Source organism: Candida jiufengensis (assembly GCF_024610255.1).
Source record: "Candida jiufengensis strain CBS 10846 chromosome Unknown scaffold8, whole genome shotgun sequence".
NCBI classification, from domain to species: Eukaryota; Fungi; Ascomycota; class Pichiomycetes; order Serinales; family Debaryomycetaceae; genus Lodderomyces; species Lodderomyces jiufengensis.
The window spans coordinates 617,255-639,917 of record NW_026261555.1 but is presented as its reverse complement, the minus strand read 5'-3'; the positions used below and the strand labels follow the sequence as shown (position 1 = coordinate 639,917).

The 22,663-nt window shown below is 29.0% G+C and overlaps 11 protein-coding genes across 11 annotated transcripts; 8 read left to right on the top strand and 3 right to left on the bottom strand. All coding sequences in view use genetic code 12, as the record gives it.

Annotated features, from left to right (window-relative positions):
• Positions 1–445: 445 nt before the first annotated feature.
• FLO8 (Flo8p) lies at positions 446–3,328 on the top strand (the record flags this gene model as incomplete). The annotated part of the gene is made up of 1 exon (XM_051766501.1): positions 446–3,328. The coding sequence occupies one exon, from the start codon at positions 446–448 to the stop codon at positions 3,326–3,328; it is 2,883 nt and encodes a 960-aa protein (XP_051622563.1).
• Positions 3,329–4,317: 989 nt separating this feature from the next.
• KGF54_000573 (uncharacterized protein) lies at positions 4,318–5,376 on the top strand (the record flags this gene model as incomplete). The annotated part of the gene is made up of 1 exon (XM_051766500.1): positions 4,318–5,376. The coding sequence occupies one exon, from the start codon at positions 4,318–4,320 to the stop codon at positions 5,374–5,376; it is 1,059 nt and encodes a 352-aa protein (XP_051622562.1).
• Positions 5,377–5,623: 247 nt separating this feature from the next.
• KGF54_000572 (uncharacterized protein) lies at positions 5,624–7,789 on the top strand (the record flags this gene model as incomplete). Its single annotated transcript, XM_051766499.1, has 1 exon — positions 5,624–7,789. One exon carries the CDS (start codon positions 5,624–5,626, stop codon positions 7,787–7,789), a length of 2,166 nt encoding a protein of 721 aa, XP_051622561.1.
• A 91-nt stretch (positions 7,790–7,880) lies between these two features.
• Positions 7,881–9,473, bottom strand: KGF54_000571 (deubiquitination module subunit; the record flags this gene model as incomplete). Its single annotated transcript, XM_051766498.1, has 1 exon — positions 7,881–9,473. One exon carries the CDS (start codon positions 9,471–9,473, stop codon positions 7,881–7,883), a length of 1,593 nt encoding a protein of 530 aa, XP_051622560.1.
• A 661-nt stretch (positions 9,474–10,134) lies between these two features.
• On the top strand, positions 10,135–10,473 carry KGF54_000570 (uncharacterized protein; the record flags this gene model as incomplete). Its single annotated transcript, XM_051766497.1, has 1 exon — positions 10,135–10,473. The coding sequence occupies one exon, from the start codon at positions 10,135–10,137 to the stop codon at positions 10,471–10,473; it is 339 nt and encodes a 112-aa protein (XP_051622559.1).
• A 328-nt stretch (positions 10,474–10,801) lies between these two features.
• Positions 10,802–13,114, top strand: KGF54_000569 (putative tRNA 4-demethylwyosine synthase; the record flags this gene model as incomplete). The annotated part of the gene is made up of 1 exon (XM_051766495.1): positions 10,802–13,114. The coding sequence occupies one exon, from the start codon at positions 10,802–10,804 to the stop codon at positions 13,112–13,114; it is 2,313 nt and encodes a 770-aa protein (XP_051622558.1).
• Positions 13,115–13,299: 185 nt separating this feature from the next.
• On the top strand, positions 13,300–14,703 carry ALG2 (GDP-Man:Man(1)GlcNAc(2)-PP-dolichol alpha-1,3-mannosyltransferase; the record flags this gene model as incomplete). The annotated part of the gene is made up of 1 exon (XM_051766494.1): positions 13,300–14,703. One exon carries the CDS (start codon positions 13,300–13,302, stop codon positions 14,701–14,703), a length of 1,404 nt encoding a protein of 467 aa, XP_051622557.1.
• A 40-nt stretch (positions 14,704–14,743) lies between these two features.
• KGF54_000567 (uncharacterized protein) lies at positions 14,744–15,922 on the bottom strand (the record flags this gene model as incomplete). Its single annotated transcript, XM_051766489.1, has 1 exon — positions 14,744–15,922. One exon carries the CDS (start codon positions 15,920–15,922, stop codon positions 14,744–14,746), a length of 1,179 nt encoding a protein of 392 aa, XP_051622556.1.
• A 723-nt stretch (positions 15,923–16,645) lies between these two features.
• SAR1 (Arf family GTPase) lies at positions 16,646–17,293 on the top strand (the record flags this gene model as incomplete). Its single annotated transcript, XM_051766478.1, has 2 exons — positions 16,646–16,664; positions 16,743–17,293. The coding sequence occupies 2 exons, from the start codon at positions 16,646–16,648 to the stop codon at positions 17,291–17,293; spliced, it is 570 nt and encodes a 189-aa protein (XP_051622555.1).
• A 203-nt stretch (positions 17,294–17,496) lies between these two features.
• On the top strand, positions 17,497–19,461 carry KGF54_000565 (putative GTPase; the record flags this gene model as incomplete). The annotated part of the gene is made up of 1 exon (XM_051766467.1): positions 17,497–19,461. The coding sequence occupies one exon, from the start codon at positions 17,497–17,499 to the stop codon at positions 19,459–19,461; it is 1,965 nt and encodes a 654-aa protein (XP_051622554.1).
• Positions 19,462–20,265: 804 nt separating this feature from the next.
• KGF54_000564 (uncharacterized protein) lies at positions 20,266–21,945 on the bottom strand (the record flags this gene model as incomplete). The annotated part of the gene is made up of 1 exon (XM_051766456.1): positions 20,266–21,945. The coding sequence occupies one exon, from the start codon at positions 21,943–21,945 to the stop codon at positions 20,266–20,268; it is 1,680 nt and encodes a 559-aa protein (XP_051622553.1).
• Positions 21,946–22,663: the final 718 nt, after the last annotated feature.

Below are 22,663 nucleotides of genomic sequence, written 5' to 3'. Positions count from 1 at the left end.
CAAAGTCACTACAAAAGTATTGACAAATTTATTATTATTATTATCTTATACATTTTTTGTTTTATTTCTATAATAAAAATAATAAAAGAAATCAAAAGTAAAAATAAAAAAAAAAAAAATAAAAAACTTCAAAAATTCTATCAAAAAAAAAAATATTAAAATTATAATCATAAATAATAATCATATTATTTTTTTTTTATATAACCACAATTCAAAATAAAATACTTTTTGATTATTCAAGTTCAAATTTATATATCATTTAATAGTATATATTTATAACTATATATTATCATTATTAATTGTATCATTTAAAACTACAGAAATACTTCATTTTTATTATTATTAGTAGAATTTTACATTATAAAATAGATTATAAAATTATCATTTATAGAACAAGACGAAAAGTTGTTGTCAAAACTAAATAATCAACAAGAATCATTTTATAATGAATCATACCAATGGTAATCATTCATCTACCATTAAAACTTCAAATTCATCAAATACTAATCTATCAAAACAAAAACCACAATTAAATTCAAATATTAATAATAACAATAACAATAACAATATCAAAACTAATAATTCAAATACAACTACTAAAAATTCAAGTTCACCAATATCATCATCATTATTAACTATATCTGATTCAAATGCATCAAACTCGAAACAATTATTAAATACATATATTTATGATTTTTTAATTAAACAAAAATTACCTCAAACTGCTAAAATATTTATAAACGAAGCAGAAATTCCTTCATCATCAAAACAATCACCTCAACAGCAACAACAACAACAACAACAACTGCAACTGCAACCTAATCAATCACCACTGCAATTAAAGTTTTTCAAAGATAATAACTTACCTAAAATGTCTTTAGCAATGGATTCTCCTCAAAGTTTTTTATTTGAATGGTGGCAGATATTTTGGGATATTTTTCTGATTAAAAATTATGGAGGAATTAATTCAGTAGAGAATGGTAATAATAATAATAATAGTAATAATGTTAAACAAAATTTAGCTCAAAAATATTATCAATTACAATTATTAAAACAGAGACAACAACAACAAGAATTAGCTATGTTTATGCCTGGGGCAATGGGGAATATTCAACAACAACAACAACACCACCACCAACAACAACAGCAACAACAGCAACAACAACATCAACAACATTTACAACAATTACAAATGCAACAACAACAGCAACAGCAACAAAATCAACAACAACTTCACCCTCAAAATCAACAAATACCGTCACATCCACAACAGATGCCGCAACAAGCTATACCTCAACAACAACCACAAGGACCACAACCACAACCACCTCAAGGTTTACAAGGACAACCACAACCACAAGGACAATTTCCATCTCAAAATCAACCATCACAAATTACAAATCAACAAGTTCCTATCCCAAGTCCTCAAATGCAACAACAACAGCAACAACCTCCACTTTCTTCTTCATCGACTACTTTTCCTAACATGGTACCTCAAAATGCTCAACAATTGTTTATGATGAATCAGCAATTACAACAACAACAAAACGGTCAAGCTGGCCAAGCACCTCCTCAACAACCACCTCAGCAACAACAACAACAAGGTCAAATGATGAATCAACCACCAAATTCAGCTGTTGATCAGCAAAGAATGATGATGATGATGAAACAACAAGCTGCTGCTGCTGCTCAAAGACAATTAAGTTCAAATCCTACAAATGGAGACCCTCAACAAAAACCAATGCCTCAACAACAAATGGCTGGCGGAAATAATCCAAATAATTTAACCTTACAACAACAGCTCTTCTTACAACAACAATCACAACTCCCACAAAATCAAATACTGAAAAATTCTTTTCAACAACAAGCTCAAAATCAAATGAATAGTTTACGTCAACAAGCTGCAGTGGCTGCTCAACAACAACAACAACAACAACAACAAAATCAATTCCAAACCAATGATAATGTATCAAATCATAATTCACCTGCTGCTCCGTGGTTACAATTACAACAAACTCCTCATATGATGAATTCTCCCATACCCAATGGTAACAATCAAAATCAACAAAAACAACAATTTGCACCTCAACAAAACACTAACATAACTCCAAACACTACAGCAAATACTCCATTACCAACTCAAAATGCTCCACCAATTGCAAGACAAACCAATTCAACATCAAATATAAAAGGTAAGAACGGTAATGTCAATTCTAATGCAACAAATGGTAAATTAGCCAAAAATCAAGTAAATCCAAATCAACCACCACAATCAACAGGTATTAATACAAATGTACCAAATGGAAGAAATATGAATGCATTACAAGATTATCAAAACCAGTTGATGTTGTTAGAAAAGCAAAACAAAAAGAGGTTGGAAATTGCTAGAAATACTGGTAATTCAGATACAAATTTAATGTCAAATGGTATGTTACCACCTCAACAACAACAACAACAACCACCAAACCCTTCCCCAGCAATATTCAACGCTCCACCTCAACCACCACAACAACAACAAAACTTCACAACCCAAAAGCCATCACCAGCAACATCAAACCCTTCTCCATTAACTGCAAATAAACCATCACCTGCAATGGGAAACAAAAAACCTAAAAAGGAATCAACTGGAAAAAGATCAAGAAAACAAAGTATCACTGGCTCAACACCTCAACAACAAGCTCATACTCCATTAGCTTCACAACCATCAAGTGCCGGCACTGAACAACAACAACAACAACCATCCCTTCAACAACAAAGAAGAGGTTCAAACACTCCTAATATAGGTAAAAAAGAATTCACTCCATTAACTCCAGTAAGTGAACCAATAGCAGATAATAAGAAAAAAAGAAAAATGAATACAGTTAATGAATCACCAAGAAAACAACAAAAAAATTTATCATCTACTTCATTATCTTCACAAGCTAATGGAATAGGGAAAAAAATAGATACAACAATAAAAGAAGATTCCAAAGAAAATGTACCAACCACCTTAGATTTCAAAAAATCAAGTGATGATTTCAGTTCTGCTATAATTGGATCTTCAGAAAATGATAATTTATTCAGCGTTGATTTATTATCTGATCCCACTTCAAATCAAAATCAAAGTCATACTGCTTCTAGCAACAATAGCATATCTAATAATTTAGGATCAAGTGGTGGTAATGGTGGTGGTGGAGCACCACAAAATAGTTCAAGTACTAATTTTGATGATATTGATTTTGATATTAATCAATTATGGGGTGATGGACCTGTTGATGTTGATTCTAATTCGTTGAATGATAGTATTGGTGGGTTTAATTGGAATGTTGAAATTGAAAATGGTGATTAATTTGGTTGTGAAGAACTTTAGGTTAGTTTAAAAGTTTTGGCTGATTATAAAAAGTTTTTTCTTTGGTGGTTCATTGGCTTGTTGTATAGATGATTTCATGAATTTGATTTTTTATTGACAAGTATTTCAAGAGCTAGAGCAATTACGGAACAATATAGGACTTTCGATAGACAAAACAATTTTCAATTTTTATTTTTCGTCATTTCATTCATTCATTTAATTAATTATATTTCTTACATTTTCATTCTGTCTACAAAATTTTCAAAAAAAAGTATTATTATTATTATTATTATTACTATTTTTCTTTTATATATTTGTAATTGTATATTAGACATTTGTTTCAACATTATCTTTGTAATAATCTATTTCTTTGGTAAAGTTCATGACTTAGTTTATTTCTTTCCTCTATTTTTCACCACATGATTAAGCTATGTTTAGGCTCTAATTTATTCACTCTTTTGACATGCAATAACTGATTATCAATTTAATTGCCAGATTAGATGCCATTTACTTCATCCGAAAAATTCGCCAAATTCCAACATGTATAAATTGGTCACCCAGGACTTCTTATACGCTTTAAACAATTGATTAAAGTTGCAAAATTAACATCAAATTAATAAAATAAAATCTTTATTTAGATGCTTCTTACATTAGCTAAAATTAACCCTCGATACAGCACCTAAAGTTAAACTTCCTTGACTTTAAACGGTAATTTTACTTATCAGATATGTAGGGTTTAGAAGTATATTAATAATTTATTTTGTATCTGAAAGAATTTGATTCAAATAAATTTAAAAACTTTGGTACGCAAGTAACACAAAAAAGAACTTAAGTTTGTTTCATAAAATTTGTTTGGGTCAATTAACGCGCATAGAAAGAAATGAGGTTGCGTCAATTTATACAAAATGATTTTTGCAATTTTTCACAATAATCAATTCTTTTAAGAATCATTCAAAAAATGAATAATATATGAAGAACAATTTACTAGGATGATGATAGCAATATACAGATCCGGATTTCTACCGAGAAATTATTTATTAATTCCAAAAGTCATCAACAACAACCTCCACAATAAATTTCAGATTTCTAAAAAATTCAAAAGTACATCATCAGAAACAAATCAGAAATCGGAACTTGAAAACGTTCCCTTAAAAAAATCAAAGCGAAATTCAAAGCAAGAACACGAAGTATCAAGTGGCCAAAACCGAAAATCTTTAGAACCAATTAAATTAAAAGATTACGACCCGAAAAATTTCAACCCAGACACACAACCAAATGAAACATCAGCAATCCATACATCAAAAGGTTGGTTCTATATCCCTAAACAATTCCACATAACAGACAAAGAACCACAATTATTCCTAGAAAATATATTCAAGCTTAGAAAATTCTCATCTAACAAAGAAATTCAAGATTACATCATAAACGAAATGTGTACAACTTATCAACCAGAAACTCAACCAACTAAACTTAAACGAAAACAACTCAAATTAAATGAAGAAATGAGAAAACGCAAGAACTTGTTTAAAGAACAAATGCTTGAAATAAATCTAGAAGAATTTAACGCTAAATTAAAAAAATCTCAAGAACCAAAACCAACAAAAGAAGTAAAACCAACTAAAAAAGGTCCAAAATTAAGAGAACCAAAAGAATCAACAAAATTAAGATTCAAAATCACAAACAATAAAGTAGAAATAAAAGGTAATCTCAACCTCAAACATACATGGTTATACTATCAATCAAAACAATTAACTCAAATACCAAGACTTACAAAATTGGAAATTTCAAATAATTGGAAAAAGTTACCACAGAACATAAAGAATCAATATCATAAAGATTACCGAAAGTTATTACTTTCTGGTAAGGATTATTATAGTGGTGAAATAGTTGATTTATCTTCAAGATTAAGTCAATTAGTTGAAGATGATGGGTTTAGATGTAGGAAAACTAGAAATGAATTGAGTTTTGAAAATCGAATTAAAAGAAGTGAAAAGAGCAGACATTCTGATGATAAAAACACGGAAAATAAACGTGCTACAGTAGATTGATAGATTTCTATGGTTTCTTGTATATATATTTGTAAATAGTCTTTATAAAAGTTTAATTGATTTTTAACAAAGTTTCACTTCCGTTGATACCTTGTATGGATACTAATGCCCTGAGATTCTTCAAATTGTCTAGCAGCCAATTTTTTTTTAATAGTAGTCTTAATTGTGTCTATGACTTGATTTTGAAAAATTGCAACTAAAAAAATCTAAAACGATTTTTTACAACTCTTTACTTATATAGTATTAAATGATACTACGACATGTTCTCTCTAAATTAAGAACATTTACCGCCTATAAAAGATGCTATACTATACAAATCGAGTCAATTATCGACAATGCTCAATATCAACCCTTGAAAGAAGATGCAATTGAAGATTCATCATCTAAAGCACAAGTTTTGAAAACTAAGAAATCAGCATTTCAACCAATTAAATTAAACAAGCAAGATGCTAAGAAGTATTATACATTACTTAAAATGGCGGAGTATAGTTTATCATTACCCGAAGATTACAAATTAAAAAAATCATTAGCATTATGGACAAGAAAGACTTCAGGACAACAAGAATTAATTAAAATAGGGTTTGAAAATATTTTAAATGAAATTTTAATCAAGAAAAATCATTTAAATGAACTAGATAAAACCAAAGAGTCCGTTACATTAAATGATCCAATTGATTCAAATTTTAATGTAAGCTTAAATGAAACTAATGAAAATAATAATTCAGTCAAAAAGGATATTAATGAAGTTTACAAAACTCCAAAATATAGATATAATCTAACATCCGGTACTACATCGATAAAATTTCCGTTGACAACCAAAAAGATCAAACGATTTTATAAATTTCAAGAATTAACTAAATTAAATTTTAAAAATTTATCAGCTGCAGAGTTCACCAAGACATTAAACCAATTAGATACCAGTTGGAGAAGTATTAATTCTATAAAAAGAAATAATTTAAAAGATCAATATGAGAATTTATTACTTTCAGGAAAAGATCTTAATGACGACTTAACTGGTGTTGTGTCAATTAAAGAAAAATTTACTCAAATTAGTTATGAACCAGAACCTGGAACTTCAAAAACTAATACAATAAGAAAAGTTCCAAGATTAAAATTCATTATTAATGAAATGACTGGAATCACTTATGTATATGGACTAACTTATTTTCATGTTTGGAATTATTACTTAGGTAGAGAAATCAATAAATCGAAACTAGAATCATCAGATGAAGAGATAAATTTAAATAAATTGATTAAACAATGTGAATCAAATTGGATTAAAATGAGTCAAAAAGAAAAATCACAAGTTTTTCAGGAGTATGAAAGTTTATTAATGTCTGGAAAGGATATGTTAAATGGGCATATTACAACCATACCTGAAAAACTCAAAATTATAAAGAACAAAAAAACATACGATCTGATACATGTTCGAGGCACAACGTCGGATTTCGATACTAATTTCACAATTGAGAATCATCAAAAAGATTTGGTTTTATCAGAAGCACCAAGTAAATTGACAATTGATCAACCACCAAATTTAAGATTTTCAAAAAATCAAATGGTTGGTAATATTACCATTATTGGTGAATTGAATTTAATACATGGGTACAATTATTTCATTTATGAAAATCTACAAACTGAAAAAAATGACCACTTAAACATTAAATCGACTTTGAATAACTTAAACACCAAGTGGAAATCAATGAATGAAGATGAACAAAACGAGTACGTAACAAAATACAAACAACTACTAGAATCAGGTAACGATATATACTTAGGTGACCAAATATCATTAGCACAAAAATCTCAAAAACAAGGTATTAAAAATTTAGTAACTGAAATATGGGGTCAATTACCACCATCTTCTGCAACAACAGGTTTAAAATCTACAATTGTTCCACCTTCAATCATTGTTGATTCAACTACTAACCTGGTTCAATTGGTTGATAATCTAAAAGAAGTTCACGTTTTCAATTATTTCTTAGCCAAAAGATTCCCAAAAGAAAATAATATGTTAGAATTACAAACTCAATGGATTTATATGACTACAGAGGAAAAAGACGACTTACAAGAGGAATACAAGAATTTGTTGATGAGTGGACAAGATTACTTATACGGTAAAATAGTCTCAGTTAATGAAAAACAGCCATATATTAATAACTTAAAAATTTTAAATGGTATTGGAACAAAAAAATATCAACAGTTAATCAAATTAGAGAACCCAAAGTCCGAACAAGACGATGAAGAATTATTTGAATACTACAAACAAATAAGAAAAGAACAAGAAAAATTGGACGTTAATGATAAAAATGTAATAAAGAAGCTAAAACAAGAATGGGATTTATTAGGCGCTAATGAAAAAGATGAAATTAAATCTACTTTATCATTGTATAATAGTTTCTTACGAAAGTAGAATTTATAAAAGTTTAGCTTTATAGATATGTATTGTATAAAGACATATATACTAATAATTTAATACTTTAAAAAGAAATGAAATAGCAATACTATGTAGTTTGAGCTTGTTTTTGCTGTGGTTGTTGTTGTTGTTGATTTGACTGATTTTGAGCTTGTTGCTGTTGCTGTTGCTGTCTTTGTCTCATCAACATTTGCTGTTGTTGCTGTTGTTGTTGTTGAGCTTGCTGAGCTTGTTGATACTTCAAAAATTGTTGTTGGAATGCTTGTTGTTGAATATTATTATGTTGAGCAGTCATTAAAATGGCTTTTGAAGGGGCTCTAACTTGATACATTTCTCCTGGTATTGCACTAAACAGTTGAGTTTGAGAATCTTGTTGATTATTTAATTGAGCATCAACGTTTATTAAAGCACATCTACCTTGTAAACCACCTATTGAACCTGATATAGCTTGGTTAGCTAATGTTTGTTGTTCTCCGTTTGGCTGTTGTTGTTGGGCTTGTTGTTGCTGCTGTTGTTGTTGTTGTTGAGAATGTTGTGCTGATATTATTAATGAATTTGCGTAAAATTCTCTTGCTTGTAAAAAACGATGTCTATATCTTACTGGCATCATTATTTTTCTTTCTAATGGTATTGGATTATTTTTAGATAATCCTTCCAAAACCAAATGAGTTTCTTCATCTGGATCTAAAATCTTATTTGAATTTTGAAAATTTAAATCTGATCCATCATCATTAAAAGCAGCATTTTCTCTACGTTGAGCCAACAATGCATTATTTTGAGCAATTTTAGCTTGATTTCTTTTTTGATATTGTTGTAATAATACATCATATGGAGCTGATCTACCTGGTACAGCTCGCTTAGCACCCATTGAATGAGTTTTACAAGTCAATGATCTTGCACATAATCCACCTGAAGGTAATGCTACACCACATTGTTTTTCAACATCTACAGGACCTTTTGGTTTTGCTATAGTTTTAGGTTTTTGCTGTGCCGGGTTGATGGTTGGTGATGATGATTGTTGAGACACTGAATTTTTCTTAGTCTTTTTTATGGGTTTTTCAACTGTTGATGCAGCAGCAGCAGCAGCAGCTGCTGCGTTTGCTGCTTCTTTTTCCTTTTGAGCTTGTGATTTCTTGTATTTCTTCTTTGGTTTCCCCGTGTTGTTGTTTATATTGTTGGAATTTGTATTATTTCCATTTGTTAATTCAGTTTCAATTTCTTTGATATTAGTATTTGGTATTGGAGTATTATTTCTTGTACTATCAACTGATGATGAAATATCTATATCCAATGCTCCATTTTTTCTTTTCTTTTTGTTATTATTTGTGATGGTTGTTGAGTTGGACCCATTATTAATAGCTTGATTATCAGCTATTTCTTGTTGTCTTTTTTGTTTCATTTCAATACACTTTGAATAATGATTTTCTAAACTTTGAATTCCAATTGGTCTTTGACAAGATTTACAAATTTTATATTCTATTGATTGTGATAAATACGAATTATCAATAAGATTATTATTCAAAAATGGATTTGATGAATTTTTAGAGTTTGTAATAATATTGACTTTTTTATCAAGATAATTACCAAATTCTTTCCAAATTATCGATTTTTTAGGAATATTTGAATCAATTAATGAATTTATTTGTGATAATGTAATAATTTGACTAGATTTTGTTGTCATTATTTGTAATATAAATATATAATATTGATGTTTAAGATTCTTTAATTTCCTCCTTTGATTTCAAACAAATGTATATAATATTGATAACTCTTTATTGATATTAAATGAGTGATGATTTCTTTCTATTTAATATACAATAATGAAAATATTCCTATTTGAAATGAATTATATTGAGAAATGATTTAAAGAACCTTTTTATTGTGATTTATATTATGTGGTTGCTTTTGTATTTACGAATAGTTTTGTGATAAGTAGTGTAGATTTGAAAGTGGATAATTGTTTTGATAATGAAAGATTGATAATTCAATTAATAAATAAATATTAGATCTTTAATGCATGAATCTTATAAATTTGATTTAATTATGAAGTTTTTGCCCTAAGATTTTAATACAATTTAATAAATTTAAACTTGATGATTAAACAATTCTTAAAAGATGATAAAATAAAAAATGTTTTGATAATCTCAATATTAATTAAATTTAAAAATAATTTTTAATTTTTTTTTTACAACCAAATTTCATTTTTCTCCTTTAGAGTTCTTACATTTATAACATTTGTATATTCGAATTGTTTCAATTTATAAATTAACAAAAGATTTACATTATCAGACTAATAGCTTATCGATAATCAACTGTTTTAATACCATTGGTCAAAAAAAAAAATGCTTAGAAGAGAACCAACTACAATAAAATTATCACCAGAAGATGTATTAGAATTTGATGAATTTATAGAACAACAAAAATTACTAAAACAACAACAACCTCAACAACAACAAAATGTTTCACAAACTTCTCAACAAAATACTTCAACAACAATAAATAATAATAGTAATTTACATCAAAATCATAATAATACTGATTTAAGTCCTTCAAGTATATTATTACAAGAACAATTAAATAATAGTGGTGAAGGTATATTACCTGATTATAAACAAAATGAAAGTTTACAAGATCGTCAAATAAAATCTAAAAATGAAAGAATTGGAGTTAATAAAAATTAAGTTTAGAGAAGGTTTATGATGATAATGATAATGATAATGATAAATACAAATGATATAATGATATAATGACTAAAGTAATATATTAATACATAATAAAATAAGTTAATTACATAGTCAAGAAAAACTTGTAACTGATTACACTACCAGGTTTCAAAATATTTAATATGTCTCATATCTATTACGTAATATAACTGCATTTGATTATATAATTTATTACTTAATAATAAAATCTATTAATATTAAAAAAAATAAAAAAATATTTTTTTAATATCAATTTTGCAATCATTTTAACTCAATTCTATTTATCAACTTATCAACAATTTATAATATGGGTTGGGGTACATCATTATTAATACTATGCAGTATAATATATTACTTTAATCAAGGAAGATTGACAGTAATACTATCATCATATATACTAGTATATTTATATAGTTTAGAAAAAAAGAAATCAAAATCATCTCAAACTACGATAATTGATAATCAACCAATACCAAACAAACAAAATGTCATAAATCCAAAAGAATCCAAAAGTGTAGATTCACCAATATATGCAATAGATTTTACTTCAACCACTTTTACACCATCTTCAACTTCAAATATTCCAACTAGATCAATAAGAACCACAAGAGCTAAAAGATCACCAAAATTAATAAAAGCTAATAAACCAAATACCACCATACCCAAGTCAAATTCACCAATATTAACTCAAACTCAAGTAGACTTGAAACAATCTCAAATATATATTTTTTACACAACATTAACTGGATCATCATTAAGAATTGCGAAAAATTTACAAAATAAACTAGAAAATATGGAATTAAAATATAAACCAAAATTATTAAGTTTAGATGATGACGTTGATGATTTAGAAAAATATTTTTTAAAAACCCCAAAAATCAACGACCAAGGAGAAGAAGTTAAGAATATTTATTTATTAGTTTTACCATCTTATGAAACTGATTCACCTATTGATTACTTTTTAGAACATTTGATCGATACATACCAAGATTTTAGAGTTGATAAATATCCTTTGAGATCTTTGTTGGGTTTTGCAGTATTAGGATTAGGTGATTCAGAAAGTTGGTCAGGTGATAAATTCTGTTATCAAGCCAAATTAACTGATAAATGGTTAGGTAAATTAGGTGGTAGAAGATTATATCCTTTAGGGGAAGTATGTATGAAATATGAAGGAGAACCAAAAGCTCAAGAATGGATACAAAATTTCAGTGAATTATTAGTTGATGACGAACCTTTTTATATTGATGAAAATGATGATGGTGAATTTGATGATAGTGATAAAGAAGACGAGGAGGGAAATAGTGATGATGCAGATACATTAGTTGATGTTGAAGATATGGGTGATATTATAAGAAAATCAGGTGGATCTGCAACAAGATCATCACAACAACAATTAGAAATAAAACAAATGGTTGCCAAGGATTCACCAACTTATAAATCATTAACAAAACAAGGATATACAATAGTTGGATCTCATTCAGGTGTTAAAATTTGTAGATGGACAAAATCAGCATTAAGAGGAAGAGGATCATGTTATAAATTTGCATTTTATGGTATAAAATCTCATTTATGTATGGAAACAACTCCTTCATTAGCATGTTCAAATAAATGTGTATTTTGTTGGAGACATGGTACTAACCCTGTAGCTAAATCCAATTGGAGATGGGAATTAGATCCACCTGAAAAAGTAATGGAGGGTGCATTACAAGGTCATTATCAAAAGATAAAACAAATGAGAGGAGTACCCGGTATACAAATGGATCGTTTTCAAGAAGCTTTTAAAGTTAAACATTGTGCTTTATCACTTGTTGGAGAACCTATTTTTTATCCACACATCAACGAGTTTGTTGATATGTTACATAAACAACATATAAGTTCATTTTTAGTTTGTAATGCTCAACATCCAGATAACTTGGCAAAATTATCGAAAGTTACTCAATTATATGTTAGTATAGATGCTCCAACAAAACAAGATTTAAAGAAAGTCGATAGACCATTAAATAGTGATTTTTGGGAAAGAATGATGTCATGTTTAGATATTTTAAGAACAATTCAAAAACATCAACGTACTGTTTTCAGATTAACATTAGTTAAAGGTTTTAATATGACAGATATTGAAAGTTATGCAGATATGGTAGAAAGAGCATTACCTTCACAAATTGAAATTAAAGGTGCCACTTTCTGTGGTTCATCAAATGGTAATGGTAATCCTTTAACTATGCAAAATATTCCATTTTATGAAGAATGTAAAAACTTTGTCACTCAATTAAATCAAGAATTACAAAAAAGAGGATTAAGTTACGACATAGCAGCAGAACATGCTCATTCATGTTGTATATTAATAGCAGATACCAAGTTTAAAATTAATGGAATTTGGCATACACATATAAATTATCCTAAATTCTTTGAATTATTAGAATCAGGTCAAGAATTTGTTGATATTGACTATATCAAGCCAACTCCAGAATGGGCTACATGGGGATCAAATGAAGCAGGTTTCAATCCAGAAGATACAAGATGGGATAGAAAAGCTGAAAAATTAAAAAATAAAATTGCAAGAGAAGAAGAAGCTAAATTGAAAGAAGAAGCTTTAAAATCAAGTGAAATTGAAATTATATAGTAAAGTATTTAATTTGTAAATATAGTCTAGCATTTACAATTCAAATTTGTTGTAGTTGTGAGTCTTTTTTGTTTTTTAATTTTTTGCATCTAAAGAAAAACGTTTCAAATTAAATTTTACGCGTAAATTGCAACATTAAAATTTAATCACCCTTATCAATCAACCAAGTAACAATCAACCATTAAATGTCAACGGAATCAATTGAAAAACCCAGACGTATAGCATTCATACACCCAGATCTAGGAATTGGAGGAGCTGAACGCTTAGTTGTTGATGCCGCAATAGGATTACAAAAGTTAGGTAATGAAATAACAATATATACTTCACATTGTGATTATCAACATTGTTTTGATGAAATAAGTTCTGGAAAATTAAAAGTTGTAGTGTTTGGAGATTGGTTACCTACTAATTTTTACAAGAGGTTTCATATTTTATTTGCAATTTTAAGACAACTTTATTTAACCATTATGTTAATTATCACTGGATCTATTAGTGGATTTGATTTTTTCATTGTTGATCAATTGAGTTTTTGTATCCCATTATTGAATTTTTTCAGTGAGCCAAGAGCTAGAGTATTGTTTTATTGTCATTTCCCAGATCAATTGTTGACTAAAAGATTAAGTTTATTTAAAAAACTTTATAGAATTCCTTTTGATTTTATTGAAGAACGGACAACGGGTATAAGTGATCAAATAGTAGTTAATTCAAACTTCACTAAAAAGATATTTCACGATACTTTCACAAATTTATCATCAATAAATCCAGGAGTCATTTATCCATGTGTCGATACGGAAAATATAGAGCATAATTCAGAATCAAATAAAGAAGTATTGAATTTCTTTAAGAACTCAAAATACTTTTTATCAATAAATAGATTCGAAAGATCAAAAAATATAGAACTAGCAATTAAAGCATTTGCAAAACTGAAAAAAATCTTACCTGGAAAACCAAGATTAGTAATTGCAGGTGGGTACGATGCAAGAGTATTAGAAAATGTAGAATATTTAAAGGAATTAACTACTTTATGTGATAACTTAAAATTAACAAATTTCACTATCCGGGGCAAACTAATTATAATGCCACCTTCAACAGACGTATTATTTTTACCAAGTATTAAAACATCACTTAAAAATTCATTATTACAAAATGCAGAAATTCTATTATATACACCAACAAGAGAACATTTCGGTATTGTCCCAGTAGAAAGTATGCTATATAAAACCCCCGTACTAGCAAAAAATTTTGGAGGTCCATTAGAAACAATAATAAATTATGATGGGTCCAATATAAATGAAGCTACTGGATTTATTGAAACAAATGATTTTGAAAAATGGGCTAAAATTATGATTAAATATTATAATGAAACTAGTCCTGAAATTAAAAAACAATTAGGTGAAAATGGATATCATAGAGCAGTTGATAAATTTTCAAGAACTGAAACAAGTTATGAATTTGTAAATAATTTAGAACATGCCTTGAGACAGCCAAAAAGACAATTTATACATCCAAGAGTAATATCACTTTTCCCATTGGTTGTCATAGTAATTTCATATATTATCTATAGACTAAAATTCAGTAACTGGGAATAAATAATTGTTTTTATTGGAAAACTATATACAAAACTTTTGACTATTTACTTCTTTTTTGATCTTTTTTGAATATATCTTTTACAGCTTGCCATAAATGCAACTTGGTATCTATTTCTGTATTTACATGAATTTCAGGTGATCCTTTGAGACTTAAAGCTTTTAAAACTTTATTTGGTCCACTTAATTTATTCCTATCAACTAATCTTGAATTTCTCTTAGCTTTTTTGTGAATATTAAACCATGGAATAATTAATGATGAGAAGTTTTCTAATGTTCTCCAATATGAATCTTTGATTTCTTTGTCTTTATTTAATTTGTGCTTGTGACCTATTAAACTTGGACATTGTAAATTATAATGTCTAATTTCCGAGTTTAGTAAATTCACTTTAGCATCAATGTAGTTTAAATCAGAATCACTCAATGAATTATCTTCCATTGTAATTTTGGAAATATTAATCTCATAATAATCCAATATCTCATCAACCGTACTAGCTCGATTCACAATATTTTGCATTATTGAATCATTTAAAATCCATTTGAACCACATTTCGTCCAAATTTGCCCTAAATGCAACAATTGTTTTTCCTAGGCTCTGTTGGTTCTCAATCCATGGAGGTAAAATATCTTGTTTATTCAACACTTGATTCATAAAATAGTTGGTATCAGTACAATTTTTCAAGTGTTCTTTACTTAATGGTTTACCTCTAACATTATTCATTTCTGGTGAATCAAACTTTCCAGTTTGTTGATTTATTGAAGCATTTATCTTGTTACCTGCTAATGAACCGACAAAATCTATAGAAGATAATGAAGATTTATTCAAAAACATTGAAGGACCTAAAAGTTTTTCTCTGTACATTTCTCTAAATTTTTCTTTTTCTTTATCCTCTGGTGATTTATTAAGTTTGTAATCTAAACTTATGTCTTTTGCAGTTGATAATCTATCATTTGACGACCTTTTACGTTTTGCTTTAAAAGTACTCATCGGATCATTCATTGGTTTAGGGGTTGTGTCTATGATCATTCTTAAATTGGAGTCATGAGTTGATTCTGAGCCATCCCATGGTTTGGAATTATAAATATCTCTTGCATGCTTATTTTGATTTAATAATGGTTCACTTTTGATATATGACTGTGCTTGTTTAAAATCTTGTTGTTCTTTGTTGCCAAAATCGTATTTATCTAATATACTATTTATAGTTGAATCTGTTTTTCTCATTGATGATATATTTGACAGTTGAGTTGTAATTTTTTCCTCTAGTATCTGTTTCATTCGATCTACTATAGCTGAATTTGGATCAGTAGACGAATTTGAATTTGATGATGAATTTGCATTATTTGTGGAGGTTTTGGTAGAATTTAATCGATATATGTTATAGTTTAGTCGTAGTAGTCTCCTTGATGCATAGTAGTATTGAAGCATGATCTTCCCTAAGTCTATCTAGAATTTCATCAAGTAATATAAAATAAAAGTGGTTGCAAAGACTCCGATTAGATGAAAAAGATAATTAACTAAATAAATTTAACATAATTATGTAGCACGGAATATTCGACCCAGAAAAAAGAAAAAATAGAGAGAAACTAACCAAATTATACGACTCTGACACAAGATCGGACTAGATTTAAATTTTTACAACAATAAAATTTGATATCGTTGAGTTAAAAGTGGAAAACTGTCAAAGTTAATTTGAATAATTCGTTAAATGTCCTTTTTAAAATCAAAGGAGAAGTAAGATCTAGCCTAATTCAATGTATAATTCATTAAATTGTAAGGCAAATTATGATATATTAATTTTCAAAACTAAATTGGTAGCATATTGACAAGTTTTGTTATCACATTTTTTTTTCGTCTCCAAAATTTCATCAACTTTGATTTATTAACTACATATTCAATTCATATTTTCTTTTCATTAATTAATAATAGATTGCAACCTCATAAAACATGTGGATTTTTGATTGGTGTATGTTTATAATTTACTATTGTCAACAAGAAAATGGTAATATTCCCAATCAATTATAATACTAACAATTTAAAATAGTCCAAGATGTTTTAGCCTCATTAGGTTTATGGAATAAACATGCAAAATTATTATTTCTTGGTTTAGATAATGCAGGTAAAACAACTTTATTACATATGTTAAAAAATGATAGATTAGCAACTTTACAACCAACTTTACATCCAACATCAGAAGAATTAGCTATAGGATCAGTTAGATTTACAACATTTGATTTAGGTGGACATCAACAAGCTCGTAGATTATGGAAAGATTACTTCCCGGAAGTTAATGGTATTGTATTTTTAGTTGATGCTGCTGATCCTGAAAGATTCGCTGAATCGAAAGCTGAATTAGAATCATTGTTTAAAATTGAAGAATTAAGTCAAGTTCCTTTCGTTATTTTAGGGAACAAAATTGATGTACCTACTGCAGTTGGTGAAATGGAATTGAAGAATGCATTAGGGTTATATAATACTTCTGGTAAAGATTCAAAAGTTGCTGATGGTTCAAGACCAATTGAGGTTTTTATGGTTTCAGTTGTTATGAGATCAGGATATGGAGAAGCATTCAAATGGCTTTCACAATATATATAGGATCATTAATGTACGATAATATCAAGTAATACTAAAGTTGGAGATAATTCTGTAGTGATAAATTCGCTGGTAATCTAAAAATGTCTTATTTTTGAATTATGCGACATATTAAAATATGACATTCTATAATAATCTCTTCTCAAACAAGAAATCAAAATTGCAACTTTAGTTTCAGATTAAATTATTAATACAACAAAACAATAATGGATTCGGGGAATAAAGGTCAGTTACATCCGGAACAGAAGAAATGGAAAGCGCCAAAAGGCCCAAAACCAGTTCATCATAAGAATAAAAATTTAATAGGTTTAGGTAGAACAATAGCAAATAAAAGATCAGAAGAAAATGCTATACAATACTTACCAGATGGTGAAATGAGATTCACTACAGACAAGAAAGATCCAAATTGGGTAAAACTAAGATCAGTCACACAAGAGAATGCTTTGGATGAATTTTTAAGTACTGCACAATTAGCAGATACCGATTTTAGTGCTGAAAAAGGTCAACAAGTCAAAATTATAAAAGTTGGAAACACAAATATAGTAAATACAAATGGTTTATTAACCACTGATGAAATGTTAGCAATGAGACAAAAGCACATGATGTTTGAAAACAAACTTACAATTCCAAAAAGACCAAAATGGAATAAAAATCAAAGTAAATTAGAAATTGAGAGGCAAGAAAACTTATCATTTTTATCATGGAGAAGAGATTTAGCAAATTTAACAGAAAATAATGATTTATTACTAACCCCATTCGAACGAAATTTGGAAGTTTGGAGACAATTATGGAGAGTTGTTGAAAGATGTGATTTAGTGGTGCAAATTGTTGATGCAAGAAATCCATTATTTTTCAGATCAATAGATTTGGAGAAATACGTTGATAGTTTTAATGAAACAAATGACTCAAATCATCAAAAAAGGAATTTATTGTTGGTGAACAAAGCTGATTTATTAACAAGAGATCAAAGAATAGCATGGGCTCAATATTTAAAAGAGAAGAATATTAATTATGTATTTTTTTCAGCTGCAAAAGCTAATGAATTACTAGAAAAAGAAAAAGAAGAAATGGAACAAATAGAACAAAAACAAGACTTAAATGATACAGTAATGGAAGAAATAGAAGATGAATCAATAAAAATTCTCAAAATAGAAGAATTAGAACAATTATTCATGGATTCAGCGCCAAAATTTGAAGAAGATCCAGAATATCCCGATAGAAAATTACAAATTGGTTTAGTTGGTTATCCAAATGTTGGTAAGTCGTCAACCATTAATGCGTTAATAGGTTCCAAAAAGGTATCAGTTTCATCAACACCAGGTAAAACCAAACATTTTCAAACTTTACATTTAACTCCTCAAGTACTATTATGTGATTGTCCTGGTTTAGTATTTCCAAATTTCGCTTACACTAATGCTGAATTAGTATGTAATGGTGTATTACCAATCGATCAATTAAGAGAACATATCCCACCAACTGCTTTGGTATGTCAAAGAATACCCAAATTTTTTTTGGAAGCAGTTTATGGTATTCATATCCCAATACAAAAAGTTGAAGATGGAGGTAATGGAGAATACCCTACAGCAAGAGAATTATTAAACGCGTATGCAAGAGCAAGAGGTTACATGACACAAGGTTTTGGGGCAGCTGATGAACCAAGAGCTGCAAGATATATACTAAAAGATTATGTTAATGGAAAATTATTGTATGTAAATCCACCACCAGTAAAATTGGAGAATGGAGAATGGCAATTACTTAATTTATCAGAAAGTAGAGAATTCAATAAGGAATTATATAACTTACAGCATTTACCAGAATCAAGACAACAACAAATAGAACATGCGATGAAAATTAGGGGGATACCAATACATGAATTTGATTTGAAGAAAGATTTAGCAAAATTGAATTTCTCAATGCATATAGGAGGAGAAAATAACATAGATGAAAACACCACTACAACACCAAAGACTTTATTCTACGGTGGTAAACAAGCTAAATTAGAAAGCGCAGGTGATGATTTGGATGAAGAATTTTTCGCAATGAATAATATAGAAGGTAAAATTAACTCACCATTCCATAAGAAGACTATAAGTTTACCCACTAAATCTGATAAGAAACATAATAAAAAGAATAAGAAGCAAGATAAGAAACTAAGGGTTGTTGGGTATTAAATTTATTTATAGATTAGGTATTTATTGTACTAGCACTTTAATGATAAACTTGTGATGACTTTTTCGAAAGCTAGTTTTTTAAGTTCTGTCTGGACGGTGATCTCCCACTAAATTTATCTATAGTAAACCAATCTCTCAACTCTAAATTACAGAGAATCACATATACTAATTTTTAAAATGTTTAGGTTTTCGATGTAAAAAGGACTTGTTTCTACCTTTTGCATTTTTATTTTATAATACTTATCGTTTACTTTTGACACCAAAGTTGTTGTAAAGTATGAGTTTATGACTACTGACTAGCGTTTAAAATGTAATATATGACTTCATAACAATCTGATGAAAATGCGTGAAAAATAATCGTGAAATTGAGTTCAGGGTTTTTAAAGTTTATGAGTTTTGTTAATCTGATAATATTTAGTAATGTTTCAGAAATTTGATGCAAAAGTTACACAAAACAGTTTGACTAGTTTGATAAATAAGCTGGTTAGAAATTGCCTACAGTTTTGTTGTTCTACCTGAAATGCTCAATCAAACATTTCATTCATGCAAAAACTAACTACATGTCACAACCTAAATCAATTGGATATCACTCGAAATAAATATATTGAAAAAGAAAGCTATAAAAAATCTAAATATTTAAATTTAAAACTTAAAAGAAAATACAAAAAAATATAATTAAAAAGCAAGCAAATTTTGAAACATGAAAAAGAACAAATATAACTTGAAATGTTTTTTTAAAAAGGTCGAAAGTAAAAAACACAATTTTATTGATAAAGTAAATTGATTTGATCTCAATTATTGAATCTAGATTAAAATACCAATGAAAGCAAATAAAGTAGCTAAAATTGAAACTGATTTGATAGCGGCTGAACCTTCTAAAGTAGCAACTGATGATGCTTCAGCAGTAGCATGAGATCCAACGGTTACAAGGGTACCGGAAGCTGATTCAGCGGCAACGGTAGCTGTAAGTGGACAATATGAAGTATATTCAGTAGCTGCTTCAGTAATAACGGCATAACCAGTAGTATAAGTGTAAACTTCTCCACCATGAGCAGTAGATTCAATAACGGTGGTTGGAATAGTTAATGGACAATAGGTAGTATATTCAACGTCACCATGTGTAATAACGGTCCATCCAGTTGTAAAAGTATGAACTTCACCACCATGAGCAGTAGATTCATAAATAGTAGTTGGAACAGCAGTTAATGGACAATATGTTGTGTAGATTGTTTCTTCCTTTGAAACAACAGTGTATCCAGTAGTGTATGATGAAACTGGAGTACAATGGCCTGCACTACAGCTAGTAACAGTTATTACAGTTGTAGATGGTACAATTTCGGTTGATAATGGACAATAAGTAGTATAAGTCGTGTAATCTTCAGTAACTGTTGTTAATCCAGTGGTGAAAGTTGAAATTGGAGTACAATGACCTTCACTACATGATGTAATTGTGACGACGGTTGATTCAATAGCAGTGGCAGTTTCTAAAGTAGAGCCACCTTTAGCAGAAGTGGTTATAGCACCTGAACCTGAAGTTGAAGCAGCAGTTTCTAAAGTAGAGCCACCTTTAGCAGAAGTGGTTGAAGCACCTGAGCCTGAAGCAGTAGAATTTGACCAACCTGATTTAATAGCAGCTGATGATGATAATGATGATGGAATAGATTCAGGAGTTGAAGTAGATGGAGCAATATTCAAAGTTGGTGCAGAGGTAGATTCTTCAGTAACCGGAGTTGTTTCTTCACTAACAGTATAACCGGTATCAGGTCCACCGGTATGTCCAGTATCACCTAAAAATGAAACAGTAACGTAATCTGCTTTACCACCATATTGTCCCTCTTCATTAGAATCAAGAGTATAACTTAAACTCATTAAAAAGAAACTAGCACGTTCATCATCATCATAAAGCTCTGTTTGAGTTGAATATAATGGAAGATCCCAAGGTTCAACAATATGATTATCAACATCAACCTGATATTTAGAATTAATAGTTTGTGGTTCAGTAGTCGTAGCCTCGGTTGTAGTTGGAGCTTCAGTTGTAAGTGGAGTAGTAGTTGTAATTGGAGTTGTCTCTGCACTAACAGTATAACCGGTATCAGGTCCACCGGTATGTCCAGTATCACCTAAAAATGAAACAGTAACATATTCTTCATTACCTCCACCACCTTCATAATAAGTATAACTTAAACTCATTAAAAAGAAACTAGCACGTTCAGCACCATCATAAAGCGCTGTTTGAGTTGAATATAATGGAACACCGAATCCATCGACGATGTGATTATCAACATCAACGAAATATTTAGAATTGGTAATTTGAAGTTCAGGTTCAGTAGTCTCAGCTTCGGTTGTAGTTGGAACATCAGTTGTAAGTGGAGCTTCTGTTGTAGTTGGAGCAGCGTCTTCTGAAGATGAAGCTGGAGCTGGAGCTGCTACAACGGTTGAAGCTAAAACGGTTGAAGCTAATAAAGCGATTGAAGAAATTCTCATAATTAAGCGATTGTTGGAAGTTGGATTAATTGATTTTGAAATGATAAGAAAAAGAAAGGAAAACAATTTATTAAGTTAACCAAGACTTTTATCAAGTATTTATAGTAAAATCCTGAACTTTTACCAACCTTTACTCCAATTATTATCAATCAATTTTTTGACGCATCATTGTTTTGATTTTCAAAGTTTTGGGGCCCTTCGAGGCAAAATTGCATAAACAACATAAACATAAACATAATAATTGTCATAATTCTTTCCTACTTTGGCCCTAACAAGCAATTCGTAATTGAATTGATTAATTAATTCATTGCAAAAATTGCAAGTTCGTAAATGAAAAATCACATTTGAATATATAAATTGGAAATAAATTAAATTTTTCGTAAACCTATCGGTAAATTAAAACATTGATATTAATTAATATTATCTCCAAAAGCCGAATTATTACTCAATTTGACACGATTAAATATGCAACATTGTCAACCTACAGATTACTTTGTGGGGATTAATTAATAATAAATCTATCAAAATGACCTGAATGTATTGATTAAACTTTCTTATGAATGCCTTTTAGTATTGCTCATGCATAATTGTTTGACGTTGGTTTTATTAAAATTTGAAATAAAGTTGGGTTCCTACCAATGTATACCAACTTATGTCTTTTTACATCATAGTAGTGAGTTTTGATCGAGACCACATCAACCAATCCACCCATAAATGA